Source organism: Haematobia irritans, chromosome 1, assembly GCF_050003625.1.
Source record: "Haematobia irritans isolate KBUSLIRL chromosome 1, ASM5000362v1, whole genome shotgun sequence".
In the NCBI taxonomy this organism is placed as follows: Eukaryota; Metazoa; Arthropoda; class Insecta; order Diptera; family Muscidae; genus Haematobia; species Haematobia irritans.
In genome coordinates this window covers 3,837,130-3,861,574 of record NC_134397.1, presented here as the reverse complement: position 1 = coordinate 3,861,574, position 24,445 = coordinate 3,837,130, and the positions used below count along the sequence as shown (strand labels likewise).

Genomic DNA, 24,445 nt, shown 5'->3' with positions numbered 1-24,445 from the left:
CTTGACAAAATTTTGAGATTAAAAATAAAATTTAATTTTCTATTGGGAAAAAACGAATCGACTCTTCCGAATAACCAAACACCATTGGCTAGCAATATTGAAAATATTCCAAAAAAAAAGTAGGAACACAATAATAACTGAAACAGGAGCTCCTGAAAAATTAACTATATAAGCTGCCCTAAATATTCCCAAAATAATTGCAAGACAGGCCTGTAGAAAACAAACTTCTTTTTTCGTAGAAAACAATTTTTGTTGAGCGATTAAAGATTTTATAAAATCGTTGACTGTTCATTCGTAAGAGGTTTGATCGTGTGTAACCTAGCATTTGGTTTGAGGGAAGAGATGTTTCGGGACCTGACCCAGCTTGAAATAAAATAAGGGTATGATAGAAAGAGAAGACAAGCAAGAATACAGGCTTAGGTTTATGCCAATCGACATGGAATAGTGGAGCCTGGACCTCTTTCAATCTGTGTGCTTGCGCTTTTATCACTATCCTTCTCATATTATTGCATGTTTCCTAAAGAGGTCCCCAACTTATATTCAACCCCTGTTATCAATAAAGGCCAGATTCTATCTATTTTATGAACACAGAGCGCTGACATCCCGAGTCCGCAATATGTTACTGGAAATCACCCTTATTTTTGAGAGAGATTTGCCCTCAACTCTAAATACCGTGTGACTATTACCAATATACTCCTTAGTTCCTTCATTGTTGAAATTACCTGATATGTTATTCGCTGTCAAATGAACCTTCCCGTGTTGTCATCTCACTTTACCTTAGGTTAGATTAGGTTCGGTGGCAGCCCAGGCTTAGGCTCACTTAGACTATTCAGTCCATTGTGATACCACATTGGTGAACTTCTCTCTTATCACTGAGTGCTGCCCGATTCCATGTTAAGCTCAATGACAAGGGACCTCCTTTTTATAGCCGAGTCCGAACGGCGTTCCACATTCCAGTGAAACCACTTAGAGAAGCTTTGATACCCTCAGAAATGTCACCAGCATTACTGAGGTGGGATAATCCACCGCTGAAAAACTTTTTGGTGTTCGGTCGAAGTAGGAATCGAACCCACGACCATGTGTATGCAAGGCGGGCATGCTAACCATTGCACCACGGTGGCTCACTTCCCTTAGACCAACTTGTCTAGAAACCCATAGGAAGCGGATCCTATGGTATTGTGAGTAGTTGTGAAAGATTATATGGGCACATTTATCACAAACGAATAAAATGATCCGATTTTTTCCTTTATCATTTTTGTGAGTGAAAACATCAAGGGAGGTAATTGTGCGTCGATCAGTATATATTGTGAAAAAAATCATACATATCAAAATTTATGTGGTTAGAGCATTCAGATAACCATTGGTGATAACACTTGAAGTCTATACCCCCTGTAAGTATGAGTAACGTCATTGTGTAATAGCATTAAAATCAATTATACGCTCTAGTGGACTTTTTCAGTCAATGCACGACGTCGCGTCGCAAAATCAACATTTTCAACATCTGTTTTCCATCGAGGTTAAAAAGCAACCGAAGACACTGGGGACTAATGCAGACTGAGCCAAGATGGTTTATTAGGCGAGTATATTGCAAAAAAGATGTTCGCGAATTTCAACCTTGCTTTCATGCCTCCAAGAGGACTACCTTCAGAATTTGATGAAGACGATCTAAAGACACAAAGCAAATAATAGAAATCGTCTTCAAATTGTCGTTTAATGTTGCTGTTCCATGCAAAGTTCGTAGTTTATATCTTCACAATTTTATATTGTTGAGCCTTAAGAACATATTTTTCTATTTTCAGGTATTTCTATTTGAAACGCTCAAGAAATAAAGAGAGATCGATACGCCTTGAAGAGGTTTGATTAACATGATATAAAGCAACTTCGTTTCGAAAAAGTCTATTAAAATTGAATCTAGATTGGAAGCTTTATCGGTTTCTATAGTAACGGTGGTGGTGTTTATCCTTCAATGAGTACCATAAAAAGATGGTATAATGATCCTACGGGAAATTGCTTCTAAGGACATATCACAGGACTGGCACCGATGCACAGTGGGCCAAATTATAGGTTTTTGACGCATTAAATCAACGGAAGCACCTAGAGATATGAAATTTTGTACATTTACCACTGAGGATGCGAGTAAAGTATAATCATAATTTTGGACCGATCCGCCCATTGTCACGCCCACTTTCAAATGAAGGGCGTATTTCAACCCAAAGGAAGCGCCTAGAGCTCTGAAATTTTGTACATGTACCACTGGGGATAAGAATAAAGTATGCTCAACATTTCGGACCGAAATGCCGCTCAACACCCAGCCAGCCACCGATCAACACGTGGTCACAAAAAACCGCTTTTTGTATAGAATTGTTGCATGAGAGAAATAGTGTCTGGACGTCAATGTGAAGGAAACCCGAAACTGAGAGTCAACCAGATCTTCTCTCAAGAAGGGTCATGATCTGCGTCAGGTAGGACTGGGAAGGACCGAAATGCCGCTCAACACCCAGCCAGCCACCGATCATCACGTGGTCACAAAAAACCGCTTTTTGTATAGAATTGTTGCATGAGAGAAATAGTGTCTGGACGTCAATGTGAAGGAAACCCGAAACTGAGAGTCAACCAGATCTTCTCTCAAGAAGGGTCATGATCTGCGTTAGGTAGGACTGGGAAGGTATGCTGGATATACTCGAACGAATCATCAATATCAACAAAGAGCTCTTCATTACTTTATGGAACCTTGAAAATTAGGCTATTCAGCTTAAAATATCCGATTGTCACGGCTATCTCATCTTGCACCACGACTTCAGGTCCCGTATCGAGCAAGGCGTCAAAACAGCGCTCCAAGAACTTCAATTGAAGGTTCTTCAGAACCAACTGTACTCTCCAAATTTTAAACCTACCGATTATCACTATTTCCTTTCTCTGCCAAACCAAATGATCGAAAGGAGGACCTTAAGATCTAGCTCAAAAAATCCTTCAACGCCAGTCCGTCCGAAGCGGCATCACACTATAGGTCGTTAGGGTGATAAATAGAAGATTTTAAACAGTAACAGAAAATACTTTATTGATTAATGTTTTATTTCGTAAAAAAAAAACTCTACTTATATTATAGCCACTAGAGTCATAAATTCCACATTTCAAATATTTCGGTTTTATTTTATTTTCTTAAATAAAAAACATCATTTCAAGGATATGATAGCAATTTATTATCTATAAGTATTCAATGATGCTGTCACTCAAAACCACAAAAAAACAACAATATCCAAATTAGTCACGTCATGTGCACCTAGCACTTGTAATGATTTATGTCCATGGATGGAGATGGGAGGTCATAATATATGTGAATTCTATTTATTGCAGCAACAGCTTCATATAGTCCTTGACAAACAATGATGAACTTTTAATATAAAATGAAACAATAAATTCTCATTAAATTATTCCAGCCGTCTACATAATCGAGCCTAATGCCAGTTGTGACAAATGGTCATGGGTCCTTTCGTTTGCCTGGCACATTTGCACAACATCTCGGTCAAGTATTTGGTTTGACAGGCAATTGCAATGGAGACATAAACATTTTTGGTGATACCGCATGCAACCGTAGATGGCTGGTAGGAAGCAAGATGGATGACGGTGTTGTTTCCTTTGGCATGTGCTAGTGCTTGAAAATGAGTAGTAAATTTTCAAATTCACCCAGAAAGGGGGTTAACACACACACACACACATACATACACACTTTTATCACTAGCCTACATACTATTTACCCGAATTTACAAGGCATTAGCATGGTAGCAGGTTTTTATACAAGTGGCATGGTATGATAGAAGTCGTCTCGCCAAACCATTAGAGTTCCTATATGCAGGGTCCCTCACAAAAATGTCTTAAGCATGCATGCCGACATCCAACAAGATTGTTGTATTTGCTTTCTATAACAATTCTCTGGCTAAGAAGAAGAAGAAGAACAATGGAAGACATTGCCTCGAAACGGTACTAGTGAACCACTTGAAATTTATAAGACCCCCATAATCTATAATCAGCCACATAGGCATGTACATTTGTACATTTGCACATGACAACATGGACAAGCATACAAATTTGCAGACATTATACAAAGACAATAGGGAGGATTGGATATCATATACAGAGTATAGAATGTGACCTGTAATGGGATAGACCGAGTAATATATACCATCCCTTAGACATTTAGGAAATTGTCATGCCATATTAGCCAGCAAAAACTTACGAATTCTTTTAGTAACTTTTCTGAATATAACTTCATCCAACACAGTTGACAAATTTTCAACATTCTGTTGCTTACATACTTTCCTTTGGTCAAACTATTCTTCCAAATGGAATTTACAATTTAAATTCACTGTTTGATTTTTATAACAATCCTACGGCATTTCCTTTATGACAAACAATTCTTGAGTACCCATTATTCTCTCCCTTTGAATCAACGTAATTATTTCAAAATGTTATCGTTTTCCAAGTCCACCACATTTCTAAAGGGAAGAACAAAGTTCATTTACATAAGCAGGACAGCCACGCAAGAACTGTTTGATTGGCTCCACCCTAATATACATATATATACATATTTGATACACTTAATCGATAAATACGAACACCATACAATATTAATAGAACCAAAAGAATGGCGACTCAGACTGTCAGACTGATACAAAAAAAAAGAGAATGGAAAATAAAAAACAAAAGTAACCAAAAACAAGATAAAAACATAAAACAACAGTATTTTATGGTACAAAACAACTACCACTTATAAAGAAGAGAGTAAAGAAAATACGATGAGAGAGAGACTACATCCGTACAAATTTGTGATACAAAAACACAGCAATAAATAGGAAATCAATATAATAAAATACTTGCTGTCAAACAAGGCTTCGTGGCGATTTTTTTTTTTTTTGGTTTTCCATGCGTACATGCATGCAACGTATTCCTTAAATCTACGCATTACAAAATAAATTAAACAAAAACGGAAAAGAAAACAGAAACTAAAAATATGATTTAAATTTAAATTGAGTTAGTAGACATTTGAAGTGAAATATTTTGGGATAAAACTCGATTGCCTGAGAGATAATTTTAAATTTATTAAAACTTCGAAATTTTCTGATTGGAATATATTTCAAATAATTAGTTACTTTCCTGTTAGCATGATCAAAGTCAATTCCCTTAACTGGTAACATTTTGCATGACAAACGTTAATACAACTGCGTATTGAGTCATCACTTTTTATGGTAAATAGAAACACTCAAAATTAATCAATTGCGTTTAAGCAGTTTGACGACTATGCGACTTATTGTACGTTGTCATAAGTGACGTCAACGTGGGCAATGAGAATAATAAAATTACTTTTCTTAAATAATAATTCCTAAAAAATGCTGCAATACTTTCAGCAAAAACAAAATCGATTAGAAAAACTCAGCAAATAGCAATCAAGCAGGACATCGTTATATTATGGCGGTCCTCCTTATGAAATGACCAGGCCCACGGATGAAACCAGTATTTTAATAAACTCAATCCTAGGATAACGAGTTTAACGATATTGTCATTACTTTTAAAAATATTGAAACTTAGATTTTGAGCAAAAAGATTCAGCGATGTCCATCTGACTGTTTTCGGTACGTGTTCATCCTGAAAGCTACATAGTAGCAAGTACATACCTACCATACAAAAACGCATCCCCCGATACCCCACCTTGGTAATATCTTAGACCCATAATATTTTAAAGGTTGGCATAGCAAATTGTAATGGGTTTTATCCCAGTTTGGGAACAACACCAACAATTTTAATGTAAATTGGGCTTAGTAAAACGACAAAAATTCCAATGTAGATTAGTGAAGTTTTGAAACGACAAAAAGTTATGCTGAATACAGTCCATATTGAACCATATTCACATAGTCTTGAGTAGCTGTAAGCTAAAATCTTTATTCTGTATAAAATTAAACTTCGCAGCTCATACGTTTTCATATTTATAGTTTGCATACAATAAACTAAGTGTAATTTAGATTAATATTTTATTACAATAAAAAAGGGACACAAAAGCCAATTTAACTTTTAGCTCACGAAAATTAATAGCCCAGCAAACAAGAGCTTCCAAAAACATAGTTTGGATCCCCAATCCAAGTTCCAGAAGTAGTGCAAACTTGGTTCGTTTCCTATGAATTTTACTTGGGCTTGCTATAGGACGGAAGTATTCTGTTTTTGGAACCTTTGCAAGTTGGAACCTTTAGAAGTTGTATCCTAGAAGTTCATTGGAATGAAGAAATTTTAAAAACTAAAAAACCAAAATTTTTCCACCAATTTCGCTTTTTTAATATATTTTATTACAATTTTTTCGGCGTATGTTTTTGTAGAGATATATTTGTTTTCCCATTTAAACTCAAATAAAAAAATTGTCGTAATTTGCAAAACCTTCTCAAAAGAACTTCCATGGAAATGAAAAAGTGAACAGGCAGAGGTTCAAATCTCCGTGGGGACGAAATTTTAAATTTTAGTTTTATTTTTCTTCCGTTGATTTTCTACTCGTTTTTGCGACATTTAATTGTCCAAAATGTAATTTTTGACTTTAAACCGCCAAATAGCGTATTTTTTAAGACTGGTCCAAACGAACTTCATCGAAATTTTAAATTTTGGTTTTATTTTTCTTCTGCTGATTTTCTACTCGTTTTTGCGACATTTAATTGTCACAAATGTAATTTTTGACTTTAAACCGCCAAATAGCGTATTTTTTAAGACTGGTCCAAAAGAACTTCATCGGAAGTGGAAACCAATTGATGGAGGAAAATTTGTTGTGGTACAACTTCCATTTTTTTGCTGGGAGGTTTTAGTTAAAATTTGTCCAATGTTGGCAAATCTTTTCACCATTTTTTGTTTATTTTGTTAAATGAATTAAAAAAGAAATGCATCCATAGTGAACTGCGTAAAGAAAATTTTGAAATTTCAAACATTAATTTAATCATTAAAAAAAGGTTTGCTTATTTTTACCACATGGGATTTTGTGATATAGTTCAGATAAAATGCACGTAAAAATTTCTTTCCTATCAGGTTAATTTTGAGTGTATCACTCTTTAATATAGTATGAGACGGGTAGTTGGCATATCTGCACAGAAAGGGTCAAGTTCAGTAATTACCGAATAAAAGAGAAATAATTCAGACCATTTTATATAACGAATTCCTTCTTAGTTGAAGAAGGACGGCCCTATTTTACTTCACTAGTACATGCAGCAATTCAAAGTTGATTTTATGCGTGTTGTTCAATGTGCATTTAAAGTGACGTAGGGTGCGCCATTCGCTCTCAGTCAATATACCCACGCAAACGTCCATGCTATAGTAGTAGTAGTAATTCTTTATTTTATCCAAAATTGTTTTCAAACTATTTGATTGAATTTAAACAGTGCAATATATGTTTAGTGAGATAGAAAATAAGAACTGTATTGATATAAACCGAAGACTATGACCTATGGTCGTCAGTCCCTTTAATGTTGCATTATTTCTTATAAAAATTTTAAAGATTAAAAATTGTAATTTACACAAGTTTTTATAAAGCTTGCAAGTACTTTCCAATTTATAACGAGACCATTCAAAATTTGTATTAGCTCATTCTCATTAAGCGAAACCTTTTGGAAATATTGGTATCGAAATTCATTTAATGCTGGGCATTTGCATAAGAAATGCTGCAAATTTTCATTTTCATTTAAGTTGCACATTGAACAAAGAGGATTTCCATTTTCCATTTAATTCAATCATGCTGCTTCTTGCTTTTAATATCCACATTATTTCGTCTGGAGTTGAAGTGTTATTTATATATAAAGAGCCAGCCATTGGATCAAGCTTGCTATAAAATCTGGAAGTCTCAGTGGCTTTTCCGATATGCCAATTAAAATGTTTCGATTGTAGATTCGGCAAAAGCAAATCCGTTTTCCCAATCCAATGGTTTTTTGAGACTATCTCAAGAGGGCCAACATCATTCTCTGTAATGAGGTCCATTATGTTTTTTGCCCAAAATAACTTTTGGCTCAAAACTTGTTTTGCCAATAACGTCCATGCTATATAGTTACTTTGAAAATGTAATTCCTTTACACAGCCTTCAACATAATTACTGGTCTTGAGTACCCTGCTTTCACATTCTGTTTCTACTTCTAAAGCTAACCCTATAAAATGTCTTTGAACGTAACTCAATTTAAAATCAAACCGAAATCACAAATCAAAATTAAAAGACACAAGGGGTAAAATCTTATCATAAATAGACTCGGTAAGAGATAAAGGGATTGGGATATAATTTCAATTAACGTCTAACGCACACTCACTTACACAACATACACACACTTACACAGTTGTATACTTGGTAGTGTACGAGTAATATTTTGTTTTTGTAATTAAGCTTTTTGTTTGGTCTAAGTCACAGCGATTGTACGCTAACATACCTGTTTGGTTTCCGGTCCATCCACTTCCGTTGGTATAGCAAACGCCCGGCCATTGGGTACAGCTGGGGGACCCTCCGATTTGCTGCGTCTCGAAGGTGTGCCATTCCTTTCTTCTGACTGTAATGGGAAAACAGAAACAAACAAAAACAACATAAAAGAAAAAAGGGGAAAATTCGCATTAACATCATTAAAATAAAAGGGAGCTGTATACGCACAGCTAACACACACACATACACAGATACATATACATGCACATAGTCTAACACATAGGCCACTAGGTTTCTATTTTTTGTTTTGGTTTTGGCTTGTTGAGGCTTTAAATTAGCTTTTTCATGTGAGAGCACACATGTTAAGTATGACAGGCATTTAAATTTAAAAAGGCGAAACATAAAAAAACGACACATGAATTTTTTCGCATTTAAAAAGCCATGTCCTTTAAGTGTTAACAAGGCATAAATTTCATATTCACAAAAAAAATCACACACGAAGCCAAACGAATGGCAAACGAAAATTTTCAGTTTTATGAAAAGCCTACGATAGGAATAAGAGCCACAAATTTATGTATGTGTAGGTGGGCTTCTATACAACCAACATGTGGTGCTTCTATGTATGTGAAGCAATAAACACAAATTTGCCTAGGGTCCTATTAACATAAATTTGTATGAGGTCTAACCCCCTGTCCGTATAGTTAGGGTTGTAACCATTTCATAGTATGCCAAGTCCCAAAAGTAGTACATTATCCGATTAGTTTTTTTTATTTTTTAATATTAAAGAATAAAATATTTTGAAATACCTCAATAACATGAAGAGTTTATTTAGCCTACTATGACATTAAGGTATTGGTTGGTTATGTAGCTTCCGTTGTTCTATACACAATATTTTGAGTGGTAGCTCCTATCACATATTTTACGGAAAAGCTGCCCAAACTTCTCTGCCAGGCATGTGCTCCCATGGTCTTTTATCACCGACCATAACCAAATAATAAAAACGACTGAAACCAGGTGGTCCCACCTACTCACTTTAGTATCCTAATGCTTATTGTTGTTGATGCTGGATTTTTAGATGTTCTCTGAAAGGCTGTGGTGACATGGACAAGGACAAAGCAATAAATTCAGCTAAAACTATTTTTTATTCTATTTTACCATTATGAACAAATGATCTTATTTGGACCAAACTGTCAACATTCTATTCAAAGAAAATTCATTGAATATACTCCAAATATTCCAAAAATATTATATAAAGAAGTGTATTGAAATGTCACATTGAATGACATGAACGAATGGTGCTAAGTTCAGCCAGGTCAAAACCTAACCTCGAAGTATTAGACTGTACTGGAGAAAATGTATCAAAAGTAGTTCAAAAGAACCTAAATTAGTAAGGCGAAATATCGACTAATTTGTGTGACAAAATAAACTAAGACCGAACAGGTCGTCTTGAAAGTGCCTTACATATTAAGAACATCAAAAAACAACACACAGACTTTGAGCTTGATTAATCATTGAATTATATATTGATAAAGGTCAAATACAAAGAAAACTAATAAGTTTAAAGAATTTTTAAATAAAAGGAAGTTCATAATCTTTGCTTTAAATTTTATTCATTAAATTAATTTGATGATTTTACATATTTGATTTGAAATTAAGAAGACAGTTATTACTTTGGAGCTTTAAGCTGAAATTTTTTTGTATGTGAACGAAAATTCGATAAATGACATCTCCATCGCAATTTTAATTTTGTAGAACTGAGGTTTAAAGCTAGACAGCTACACTAATAGAAAAAAGTTGCGTTTCACAATCGTGAACGGACGTTGTCAAAATGAAACGGAAACGTTCACAAAAAATCAAAACGGAATGCTCATGATTTCGTCAACGGGCGTTCACAATTTCATGAACGGCATTCGTTTTTCATTGGCCACGAAAAGTCTTAAAATAATCGTTAGACGTTGTTATAGCAACTCCGCCGTTGGTGCAATGTGCTAAGGAGACTGTTGATTCACTTTCATGAACGGATCGTTTCGAAATGACCACGCCGTTCATGATTTTTTCTATGGGTGTACTTAAATATTTTAAAGAAGTCGCCGGGAATTAATACCAAAATCCTTGAGGAATGGTCAAAATCTTTGTATTCAAGCAAAATATTTTAGTGTAAATAATGGAGAAGTAATTTCAGAATATTGATCTGTGCTTTTCATGATATAACAAGTATATACGGCCGTAAGTTCGGCCTGGCCGAATCTTATGTACCCTCCACCATGGGTTGCATAGAAACTTATACTAAAGACTGTCATCGTCAATCGAATTACTTGGGTTGCGGTAACACTTGCCGATGGCCAGGTATTTTAAAACTTCTTGACACCGTCTTCTCAATTGTAAGCTAGTCCATACGGGGTATATATTAAACAAAAAAGGCCGATTAAATACGTATATAATTCACTTTGACCAAAATTTCTATAGAAATAAAATGTTGACGAAATTTTCTATAGAAATAAAATTTTGACAAAAGTTTCTATAGAAATAAAACTTTGACAAAATTTTGTATAGAAAATAATAAAATTTTGACAAAATTTTTTATAGAAATAAAAGTTTGACAAAATTGTCTATAGTATTAAAATTTGGACAAAAATTTCTATAGAAATAAAATCTTGACAAAATTTTCTATAGTAATGAAATTTGGACAAAATATTCTATAGAAATAAAATTTTGACAAAATTTTCTATAGACATAAAATTTTAACAAAATTTTGTATAGTAATAAAATTTTGACAAAATGTTCTATAGAAATAAAATTTTGACAAAAATTTCTATAGAAATAAAATCTTGACAAAATTGTCAATAGTATTAAAATTTGGACAAAATTTTCTATATTAATAAAATTTGGACAAAATTTTCTATACTTATAAAATTTTGACAAAATTTTCTATAGAAATAAAACGTTGGTAGATTATTTTTGGGGATCGGCTATATATAACTATAGACCGAAATGGACCAATTTTTGCATGGTTGTTAGCGGCCATATACTAGCGCAATTTACTAAATTTCAACCGGATCGGATGAATTTTACTCTTCCAAGGGGCTCCGGAGGTCAAATCTGGGGATCAGTTTATATGGGGGCTACATATAATTATGGACCGATATGGACCAATTCCTACATGGTTGTTAGAAACCATATACTAACACCACGTACCAAATTTCAGCCGGATCGGATGAATTTTGCTTCTCTTATAGGCTCCGCCAGCCAAATGTGGGAATCGGTTTATATGGGGGCTATATATAATTAAGGACCGATATGGACCAATTTTTACATGGTTGTTAGAGACCATATACCAACATCATGTACCAAATTTCAGCCGGATCGGATGAAATATGCTTCTGTTAGAGGCTCCACAAGCCAAATCGGGGGATCGGTTTATATGGGGGCTATATATAATTATGGACCGATGTGGACCAATTTTTGCATGGTTGTTAGAAACCATATACCAACACCATGTACCAAATTTCAGTCGGATCGGATGAAATTTGCTTATCTTAGAGGCTCGGCAATCCAAATCGGGGGATCGGTTTATATGGGAGCTATACGTAAAAGTGGACCGATATGGCCCATTTGCAATACCATCCGACCTACATCAATAACAACTACTTGTGCCAAGTTTCAAGTCGATAGCTTGTTTCGTTCACAAATGAAGCATCAAGTCGAAATTCCCATAAAGTAGTTCACCATTTTCCTCATCGAAAAAATATTGTATATTTCCCCATTGAGCCACCGTTTTGCAATGGTTAGCATGCCCGCCTTGCATACACAAGGTCGTGGGTTCGATTCCTGCTTCGACCGAACACCAAAAAATTTTTCAGCGGTGGATTATCCCACCTCAGTAATGCTGGTGACATTTTTGAGGGTTTCAAAGCTTCTCTAAGTGGTTTCACTGCAATGTGGAACGCCGTTCGGACTCGGCTATAAAAAGGAGGTCCCTTGTCATTGAAAAAGGAAATTTATAATATTTTAGTTCATAATTCATTAATTAATTTATTGAATATGTTAAGGGTAAATACTTTTATATGTTAAGAATAAACACTTTAAACACATCACTTGTTATTAAGTGACTGTAGCAAAGATATTTTCATTTTTATACCCTCCACCATAGGACATCGAAATATTGCTCTAAGACCCCATAAAGTATATATATTCTGGGTCGTGGTGAAATTCTGAGCCGATCTGAGCATGTCCGTCCGTCCGTCTGTTGAAATCACGCTAACTGCAGAAAGAAACAAGTTATCGACTTGAAACTTGCCACATGTAGTTGGGCCATAACGGTCCACTTTTACGTATAGCCCCCATATAAACGGTCCCCCAAATTTGGCTTGCACACCCTCTAAGAGAAGCAAATTTCATCCGATCCGAAATTTGGTACACGGTGTTAGTATATGGTCTCTAACACCCATGCAAAAATTGGTCCACATCGGTCCATAATTATATATAGCCCCCATATAAACCGATCACCAGATTTGACCTCTGGAAGACCAAAATTCATCTGATTCAGTTGAAATTTGGCACGTGGTGTTAATATATGGCCACAAACTCCCGTGCAAAAATTGGTCGATATCGGTCAATAATTATATATAGGCCCCATATAAACCGATCCCCAGATTTGACCTCCGGAGCCCCTTGGAAGACCAAAATTCTTCCCATTCGGTTGAAATTTGGTACATGATGTTAGTATATGGTATCCAACAACCATGTAGGAATTGGTTCCTATCAGTCCATAATTATATATAGCTCCCATATAAACCAATCCCCAGATTTGACCTCCGGTGCCTTTTGGAGAAGCAAAATTCATCCGATCTGGTTGAAATTTGGTACGTGGTGGTAGTATATGATATTTAACAACCAAAAGTGGTCCATAGCAGTCCATAATCATATATAGCCCCCATATAAACCGATCCCGAGATTTGGTTTTGGAACCTCTTGGAGGAGCAAATTTCATCCGAGTGAGTTGAAATTTGGTACATTGTGCTGGTATATGACCGTTAACAACCATGCCTAACTAGGTCCATATCGGTCTATAGTTATATATAGCCCTCAGATAAATCGATCCCCAATCACACAAAAATTGGTCCATATCAAGTTCATAATTTTATATAGCCCCCATATAAGCGACCCCATATTTCAATTCTGGCTCTCTACGTACCGTACAAAAAGTCCATATCGATTCGTAATTATTTGTAGACTTAACTATACATAACTTTTTGTATAATATATACCACGTATGGACTAACTCACAATTTAGAAAACGATGTTAAGAAGTTTTAAAATACCTCAACCCAAGTAATTCGATTGTGAATGAGAGTCTTTCGTAGAAGTTTCTACGCAATCCATGGTGGAGGTACATTAGATTCGGCCTGGCCGAACTTACGGCCATATATACTTGTTTAAACTCATCTAGATGAGACTTTCTCATGATAGCTGTACCACAACAAAGTATAAGCCATTGTTGAAAATTACTTTCTGTCTAGATTCGAGCTTGACAAACTGTTTTTGCTGAATTAAATCAAACTCAAAGGAAATCTCATTAAATAAAACTTTACTAAAATTTCACAACAGTTTTTGGAAGAAATTTGAAGTCATTCTAAAACCCTCATTCCCGTCTTTATTATAATATTTGAATAATTAAAACTGTTCCCTTCATAATTTACTTTTATAAGAAACTTAATCCCCAACACCTTTAGAATGTTATTCATAGAAATTATTTGCATATTCCTTTTCAACATTCACAAAAGAATGAGGGTGTCAGTATCCCAAAGTTTTTGTTTTTGTTTTCCAAAAAGTTTTGAACCAAAAAAAAGTGTTGCAATTGCAAGACCTCGAGCCAAAATGGCACTATCCTTAGAAATAACTAAAAGCTATGGGGGAGGAGTAAGGTAACATAGAGCTTCCTGTAAAATGAGAATCATTCCTTTAGAGTGACTATCAAAAAATGCTTGAATTGCCAAAGCGGCTCACAAGCCACAACAGCAACTGCTGCACTGCAGTATCGTAGTATCTGGTATGAAAACAACAGTTGCGCGAAGAGACAACAAATCAACGAAGATAGAAGAAGAAAAAAACGTACAAGACAAAAAAAACAGACAGAAATGTTCATAAACAAAAAATTTATTTGAATTTTTATAGGAAAACAAAAAACAACGATATTGTTTGTCATAGAAATGCAAGCATCAGCATCATACCAACTATCACCAGAAAGCAAAAGCAACAGTAGATTGGTAGCAGCATCAACAGAGCCAAAATAAAAATCAGCTGCACAACATTTTAATGCTTGCATTACAAACAAAGATAGGCAAAACTAACTACAGCAGCATAGCCATAGACAATGTCAAGCACATATTCTTATACACTAGAGTGGGTTGAATGCTAAGCACTCTGACAAGAGTTTTTTATATATTTAATATTTTTTTTTTAATTTTAATCCAGGCTATGACTACTAGACCCTGTCTATTATACTGGCTCATACAGATATTTATACTTATACTGAGATGCCTTCAACCGCAGTGCTTTAAAACCACTCACATACATACATACACTCAAACACATACATACGCTTCCACGTATGTACTCTCATGAATACCACAAAGACTGAATGCTTCTTGGCTGATAGTTGATGGATGGTTGCTTGAGTAGATGGGTGGATCTGTGAATGATGCATTGCCTTGCACTGCAAGATGTAAAATACTTAAATTTCAATTTGATAGTAGAACAAAGCAATCACCGCAAAGTCAACCACAACTGGCTTACAACAATCAGATGGTCTAAACTAACACTACATATGATTTACCAAAGGGGGGTATATGTAGTCTCAATAAGACACTGTGTACATTTTAGAGATAAATAAAAATTAATTTGCTAATTTTTCAAACAAATTTGTTGGTACGCACCCAGAGTAGGGATGTGATCACCTCTTAGAACAAAATGTTAGTTTTGGACGGTGAACATGTAACAAGTTTGCCGCCACTTTGCTATTTTCTCGGACATTATGTATATGATTTTGATAACCAATAAAATGGTTTGGCGAGAAAAAAAGCATATTTGCGATAAAAGTGCACTCAAAAAAAAGTGAACCCTATATTTCACTAAAGCTGATTTAATTCTCTTTTAGTTCATGGAATTATTACATTTTAAGAAAGTTTCCATGCCATTAACAATTTTTTGCGTACGTAATTTAACTTAACTAAAGCAGAAGAAAAAATTATACACAATTGAAGTATAAAGATGAACTAAATTCGTGTCTCCCACAAAATAGTTCAGAATTCCTTAATATTTGTAAATTTTACCAATAATGCGTCCATCATGAACTTCGTATGGCACTAAAGACATTTTTGCAATTTTGAACTCCAATTTTTTCCTTCAAACTACGAAATTTTCTTTAATAAATGAAAAATAATAATTTTGTCTAATAAATCTTCTTAAATTTGTCGAACATTTTTTACTTGTTTTTGCGAAATCGGCGCGACATCTGCGTTTATAATACAGTTTAGTTAAAATTTTCTACAATTAATCAAATTTTTCTACAATTAACTAAAAATTTCTTTCCTGGTGGGTTCACTGTTTTTTCAGTGTGCTTTATGTTCTCGTCCAAAAATAAACATTTTTCTCTAAAATCTAGGATCATATTCCTTTGCTACCTGCGTAGAAAATTGGAAACATAGTCTACGAGTATATAGATAAAATTTAAGACTTTAAGAAATTTTAATACTATAATACTTTATACCAAACTCGTTTAAGGACATATTCTAATAAAGTTCAGTGTTCTTAAACCACAACAACAACAATAACAACAAAGTAGAAAATAAGTTAAAAAGCATAACATGGACGGACACACTTCTTAATAAAACGCCATCCAGAAACAATGGTCATACTTACTCTGGGCATACGATTTGCAGCATTGTTACGTGCATCTGTGTATTCGGACCCTATAATGAACTCATGCGATTTGTATGCCAATTCTGGGCATTTTTTTCTCCGGGGTAATGGTGGCTCATTCGTTGTACCTGAAATGAAGAAACAATATAGGAAATGAACAAGATGGAGAGATGAGCTTTCGATATACATCAGTGCATTTGCACATATAAATACCAACATTAATTCATAAAATATTAAAACAAATATCTTAGTACACCTAACAATATCCCATACATATATGTGAAAGATTAAGATAATGTACACGCATTTATATCCACGTTTACTTTTCAGAAAATATCGAAGAAATAAATTAATTGCCTCTATTGGGATTTTATGTGATTATATGTTCATAAATGAATACATTGGGTTGGATCGACTCTGCTGGAATGACTTTTTCAATGAAAGGACTACTGGCAAATCTTACCAGACTGTTATCAGTGATTGTAAATGTTTATGCAAATTCAGAGGGAGTATGTTATTATAGTTCTATAACAGGGATGGAAAATGCAGTACTATAGTACTTTTTTCAATAATTTTTCACCCCGGTCAGTACCGTAGTACCCCCGCGAGTGATTTAGTACCTTTTGTGTAGACATTTTTGAGTCGATATCAGATTTATGGTACAATAGCTTTGACAAAATATTTTAATATTTTCAGAAAGTCTTTATCAACCTTATTTGCTAATAGTCTTTTACAAATATGGCAAAACAGACATGTTCATGTGGGAAGAAAATCTCGATTTTGTAAAAGACGTAGTCAAAACCAAGATTTTATTGAACTTCAAGAATGTTTCAGTCGAAAAAAGAATGCGATTCTATATTATCGATTTTTTATTTCGGTAGAAAATGTTGTCAAAATTTTATTTCTATATAGAATTTTTGCAAAATTTTATTTTTATAGAAAATTTTGGTCAAAATTTTATTTTCTTTTAAATTCAGTCTCTTGACAATAATCTTCCAGTGAAATTTTTGCTGAAATTTAGTAAAATGTACCTTTCCGCTCAAAAAATACCTTTTTTGTACTTTCTTAAAAATTGTATTTTCCATACCTGTTCTATAATAGTTCAACAGTATGACAATTATTGTTTTTCCTATTTATTATTATCAAAAGTCAAATAATATGTGATAGGTTGGTGCAATATGATATATGTTAGCAACATATTATTATTGTAATTGGTCATAATTTCCTATCTTACTCTGAATTTAACTTTGTAATTTTTTTAAGCCTGTAGGGCTTTTCCATTACTAATGAAATAAATGAAATGAAATGAAATGAAATAACAAATATGAATCCTCTGAGCTAGACATTGTACATTGCTTGAAAGATGGAGTAACTTCATAAACAAGTATCGCGCCATAGGAACGACGGAAAAGGTTCATAGATGGACATTACACAATGAGGAAATTAGTCTTGGATCCAAAAACATTATTGCGAGTGTTAAATAGGCCGAACCCAATTCGGGTTGTTTAGGAAATAGTGACAGCCGGTTTTCATGCTTAATAAAACAAGGCGCCGGACGAATTGCAACTTTCACAGTGATTTTCAAATTAGTATATAGACAAAATATAAGTTAGTACACAACTAAAAAATTTATTGTATGTATCAATCCATGTTTTAATGAAAACACAAAATCACAAATTTATGAAATTAATTATTGAATGAATTAAATGTTCAATTTTTTAATTGACTTCGGTTATTAATATTATCCCTAACTAAAGCAATTTCGATTAAAACCAAGTAAGGAAAGTTGGTAGGAGCCGACTACATTATACCCTGTACAACTACATTTTTTATACCATCTCAAATCCTTTTTTGCAAATTTATATATTTACATATATTTAAATCTGAGCCGAGTTGGACAAAATTTAAAATCTAAAGCCATTTATATGCAATTTCACAAAAAATATTTTAAGGACTATCAATATGTTAGAATATATTATGTTTGGGACTAGAATGTTTCATAAAAATAATATGTGTAAATGTAAACATATATAAATTTAAAAATTTACAATAGACATATATATGTTGTGATATTGTATTCAGGGAGCGACAGAGAGTATAGAGAAAGAAATAGAGAAACCGGGAGGGTTGACGAAAGATATCAATATAACACAGCGAGAAAATGAAGGTTAGGTTCGGTTAGGTGGCAGCCCGATGTATCAGGCTCACTTAGACTATTCAGTCCATTGGGATACCACATTGGTGAACTTTTCTCTTATCACTGAGTGCTGCCCGATTCCATGTTAAGCTCAATGACAAGGGATCTCCTTTTTATAGCCGAGTCCGAACGGCGTTCCACATTGCAGTGAAACCACTTAGAGAAGCTTTGAAATCCTCAGAAATGTCACCAGCATTACTGAGATGGGATAATCCACCGCTGAAAAACCTTTTGATGTTCGGTGGAAGCAGGAATCGAACCCACGACCTTGTGTATGCAAGGCGGGCATGCTAACCATTGCACCATGGTGGCTCCCAGCAAGAGAATGAAAAGAGATCAATTTCTGTGAAACCGCTTGTAACAGGTTGGCCCCGGTCCAACAAAGGAAACAAATTTTTTTGTCAAAATTCGTTTTTATTATTCAACATAGTTCCCTTCAAGAGCGATACAACGATTATAACGACCTTTCAATTTTTTGATACCATTTTGGTAGCTGGGGCCAGATCTGGAGAATACGGTGGGTGGGGAAGCAATTTTTGCCATCGTTCTCAATGGTGCGTTGTCTTGATGGAACAACAACTTTTTCTTCTTCATATGGGGCCGTTTTGCCGCCATATAATAGTCACTGTTGATGACTTTTCCCTTCTCAAGATAATCGATAAAAATTATTCCATGCGCATCCCAAAAAACAGAGGTCATTACTTTGTCAGCGGACTTATGAGTCTTTCCACGCTTCGGAAACGGTTCACCGGTCGCTGTCCACTCAGCCGACTGTCGATTGTACTCAAGAGTGTAGTGATGGAGCCATGTTTCATCCATTGTCACATTTCGACGAAAAAACTTGGGTGTATTACGAGTTAACAGCTGCAAACTCCGCTCAGAATTATCAACGCGTTGTTGTTTTTGGTCAAATGTGAGCTCGCCCGGCACCCATTTTGCACAGAGCTTCCGCATATCCAATTATTGATGAATGATATGACCAACACGTTCCTTTGATATCTTTAAGGCCTCTGCTATCTCGATCAACTTCATTTTACGGTCATTCAAAATCATTTTGTGGATTTTTAGATGTTTTCGTCGGTAACCACCTCTTTCGGGCGTCCACTGCGTTCACCGTCCTCCGTGCTCATTTCACCACGCTTGAATTTTGCATACCAATCAATTATTGTTGATTTCCCTGGGGTAGAGTCCGAAAACTCATTATCAAGCCAAGTTTTTGCTTCCACCGTATTTTTCCGCTTCAGAAAACAGTATTTTATAAAAACACGAAATTCCCTTTTTTCCATTTTTTCACAATAACAAAATTTGCTTCACAAAAGACGCTCTATCTCACAAACTAATTGACTTACAGAGGTCAAATTTTGACACGAATCATTTGAAGGTTGGTAATATATACAAATAATATGCATTTAATACTAGTGACGCCATCTATGTGTCAGACCGGGGACTTATCAGCCAACCTGTTATGTTGTTTTGGAAAACTATTTTATGATAAGGCCAAAAATGTTATATGATTAGACTTAAACATTATTATTTTTATTATTATTTATTATCATTTAATTTGAATATAAGAATGGGTATGCGGAGTAAAGAGAATAAACATTCGGGCATTAAGTTCGAGTTTTGCAGCTAAAACAATTGAAAAGGTTTATTTTCTTTAAATAATGCTAGTAAAAAACTGTTCACGCCTAAATAAATTTATATGTATATTATAAAATTATTTATGTATGTTTATACTCTATTCCATGTTCTTCTTTTGTTAGAGTTTTTGAATTCCTTCCAAAATATCAAACTTTTGTACCAAAAACAGTTTTTTGTTACAAAATTGTTATGTTTGCAATAAAAAATAATATTTTATCCAAAATCTCTGTCCATTTCGTTTATATCAAGCATTGTTTCTAACTGTAATTCTTTAACAACTCACATTTCGAAGTTTCATTATAAAAATTTAATATAGTAAAAAAAATAAAAATTTATTGTTCGGCAGGGATTGAACCCACGACCCTTTGCATGCAAGGCAGCCATGCTAACCACTGCTCCACGCGGCCAACAAATGTACGTTTCTGTTAAATATTGTTATGTTTTGCATGGGCTGGTGGGCGCTGCAAACTATGCTATATAAATGTAACTTATAACGATAATTGTCTACTAGTGACTATAACAGCTACGTAGCTCAGTGGATAGTGTGTTGGCATACGAAAGGTAAAATTTATAAAATTGAATAATTTCTTCAACATTATTTGTATTACAGAAAAAGGTACCAAGATCTAAAAATTTCATGGAAGTGAAAATTATGTGAGGGAATGAGCAGAACAATCTTCTTCGGGGAAAATTCTTCCAAGCATATAATATTTTTGGGCTCAAAATACTTCGCCAGTATCCAATAATATATGTTCTTCCTACAAAATATGTTTGGAACATACGAGTATGTTAGAGAATGGTTTTTTTTTGAGGGTGTAGATATGTATAAGCGGTATAGAAAAATTTGTAAATTTGTTTGTCATTTGTACAAGTTGTCGACTTAGCAGTGGCGATTTTACAATAAAAAATTTCAGTACTGTAGCCATATTTGTCCAAATCTGAAGAACATACATATATATAGGGCTTCGTCTACATATGACTCGTGCCAAATTTGGCCAACATTTCTAAAGAGTTAATTGTACTCTCCGCCAAATTTAAATATTTTCGGAATGAAACTTTGACCTCCGGTCTAAATCAGGCGAAAGATATATATATGGGAGCTATATCTAAATCTGAAACGATTTTGACCAAATTTGGCATGCATATCTGAGTAATAATTCTACTCTCTGTGCAAAATTTAAAGTAAATCGGAGTGAAATTGTATCCTCTGAGGTAATATCAGTGAAAACCAGAATCGATTTCAACTAAAATTGACACGCATATCTAGAACGTTAATTCTACTCTATGTGCAAAATTTCATGTAAATAGGAAAAAAACTTTGGCACCTGATGTCATATGTACACACAAAGAAAATTTCATTAAAATTGAGCCAATGAAAATTTTTCATTGATATAATGAAACATTTTCATTAATACAACGAAAATATTCGTTAATAGTACAAAACGTTACGTTAATTAACAGAAAATTCGTTATAATTACGAAAAATTTCGTTGTATTAACGAATTTGTTTCATTGGCTCACTTTTAATGACACATTTCGTTAATATAACGAAACTTTTTCTACCAGTGTAGGTAAATCGGGAGAAAAATATAAATGGGATCTGGCATACCTAAATCTGATTTCAACCAAATTTGCCACATTTTACGATACTATCAATTGTACTCTTGTGCACAATTTAAAGCAAATCAGGGTAACACTCTGTCTTCTGGGGTCATACAATTGGATATTGGGCGAAAGATATATCGGAATCTAAAGCTATATCAGAATCTAAACCGATTTCTTCCAAAATCAATCTTCTGATTTAAAAGATATATTTGTGCCAAATTTGAAGTTTATTGAATTAAAACTGCGACCTAGACTTTGATCACAGTAATGTGTTCACAGACAGACGGACGGACGGACATGGCTAGATAGATTCAGGGATCGGCCCTGAGCTTTATTTCCAAACATACCACGATATATATCGTCTCCTTCTGGGTATTCCAAACATACGCACTGACTTTTAATACCCTGTTCCATAGTGTGGCGCAAGATATAATTAATTGGGTCAAGTGGAGCCAAATAATATTTTTTATAATAGAAGGCATTAAAATTAAAAATGTGCTACGGACTCAGGGATCGGCCCTGAGCTTTATTTCCCAACATACCACGATATATATCGTCTCCTTCTGGGTATTCCAAACATACGCACTAACTTTTAATACCCTGTTCCATAGTGTGGCGCAAGATATAATTAATTGGATCAAGTGGAGCCAAATAATATTTTTTATAATAGAAGGCATTAAAATTAAAAATTTGCTACGGTCAAAAAAAATTTTCAGATTTTTTAAATTTAATTATAATTTGTCTGCTTACAAGTCTTTAATTTAAAACGAGCTAAAAATCGCATGTTTTACATGCACCCTAGTCTCATGAATACTAATTTTAAATTCAATTTTTCTGTGTCTGTTATAAATTCCATATAAGTAATTCCATTTACGGAATCCCCAAAACATATAAATAAAAAAATGCAGACATGCATATTACTTCCATATATCAAAGTGATTGCCAATTGCTTCATTATTCTGTTGTTTTTATTTCTCTTTTTTTGTTTTGTTATCTAATATGGTATTAATGAAAATTGATGTTGATCTTGAACTTACCCACAAACTGACTTGGATTCGGCACTGGTGCACGTCGTACCACTTCTGGCCTTGAATTTCCAGTGAACTCATGCCAACGATAAGTGCTCCTATACTCCGAATGGAGCTGCTGGGGCCCAGGCAAAATGAAACGAGATGAAAAAGAAAGAAAAAAATAGCATTGAAATATAAACGGTACAACAATTTTTTTACTTTTATTATTATTAGTATTTTTTTTTTTTTGTGAAAATTCCTTCCATGGACGCCAGCAGCCATAACACAAAAGGTATGAAGGAAAGTGATCAAAAAAATAACAGAAAAAAAATATTAAAACTTTTCTTCCACACCATGTCTGTGTCGGCTGTATTGTTTCACTATAGACTTTGCTTGAGTGGGCGACGCGGCTCTTGGTTAACCATGGAAGGTCATTTCACACTTTCAGTCTTAGTTTTCAGTGTAATTTAAGCATAAGAAGATAGAGTCAAAAAGTTAAGGTTCTCTTTGTTCAATGCAAAACAGGCATTTGGTTCATTTCAAAGGACATTCATTATAAGTATACCATGGAAATAACAACTTTGACAAATACCTAAAATCGAAGTCAGCTATGCATATAATTATAATAAAATAACCGAAAGCAGAGAAAATTATTAAATACTCAAAAGCATTTACAAGGTTTATATATCGATAAAAATAAGGTTTCGGCGTCCAATTGCATCAAATAAATAGTAATTGGCAAAAGTTTTCATTATATAAGTAGGGCTTATAAAGCCAATTACCAGAATGAATTGGGCCATCCAAAATATGACTTCCTTGCATGAAGTTAACCAGTCCATTTGTTCTATTGAAATAGAGCAAACCAACTAATCAACCAGACGGAGGGACGGACGTTCGCTATACGAATTTCATCCAAACATACCCGTATACTCTCTGCTTTTGGTGAGCATATAAAAATGATTTGTTACAATACATCTAAGTTTAGTTAACTATTTAATTATAATATAAAAAAATGTTCTTATACGACAAGATAATTTTAACCTACTGTGCCACATGGGCAAATTTGTTCACCAACTTCTACTGTGTATTGTACACTTCTTTGTATGGATTTTCCAAAGAAAAACAAATCAATTACACTAACGAAAAGTTTTGCTGCTAAAACGGTATATAATGTCTAAGCCATTAAGGAAAGAAAACTACACAATATACTACATAATCCCCTCTGACCGTGGAAAACATTTTAGAAGAAGGTTAATTGCCATTTATTATTAAGAATATTACAAAACTACAAAAAAGAACATGAAGAGGGAGTTTAAGTTTTTGTGAAAAGTTTTATGTATACAAAAAATATTATGACCTTTAACCAGGTGGTATAAATGACATTGTGATATATAGCAAATCTCATCTTCAGATCACGAATTGGTGGAAAACCAGAACCAGTTTTTAATGGACTTGCCTTGGAGGCGACATCCATCAGTTCAGTTATACCGGATTTTAATATGTATAATAAAAAAAAAAAGAGTTTTCATTCAATATAACTTGAAGGAAAGAAAATTTGTATCGTCATAAACGGAGATGCAAAAATAATGTAGCCTTATATAATCAGGGAGTTAGCTTGAAAACATTTTTATTTCATTATTTTAATAGTTCGTC

The 24,445-nt window shown here is 34.1% G+C and overlaps 1 protein-coding gene across 21 annotated transcripts in view; it reads right to left on the bottom strand.

Annotated features, from left to right (window-relative positions):
- Nucleotides 1–24,445, bottom strand: part of LOC142220076 (uncharacterized) — a 135,550-nt gene that overhangs the window by 44,816 nt on the left and 66,289 nt on the right. For 14 of the 21 annotated variants that reach the window (XM_075288985.1, XM_075288983.1, XM_075288982.1 and 11 more), the window contains exons 3-5: nucleotides 22,820–22,928; nucleotides 16,340–16,467; nucleotides 8,433–8,549 (exon numbers count right to left, since the gene is read on the bottom strand). In XM_075288985.1, the coding sequence (XP_075145100.1) occupies nucleotides 8,433–8,549; nucleotides 16,340–16,467; nucleotides 22,820–22,928 (354 nt within the window). The remainder of the gene's footprint in view (nucleotides 1–8,432; nucleotides 8,550–16,339; nucleotides 16,468–22,819; nucleotides 22,929–24,445) is intronic. The other 7 variants (XM_075288990.1, XM_075288986.1, XM_075288993.1 and 4 more) reach the window with 1 other exon arrangement.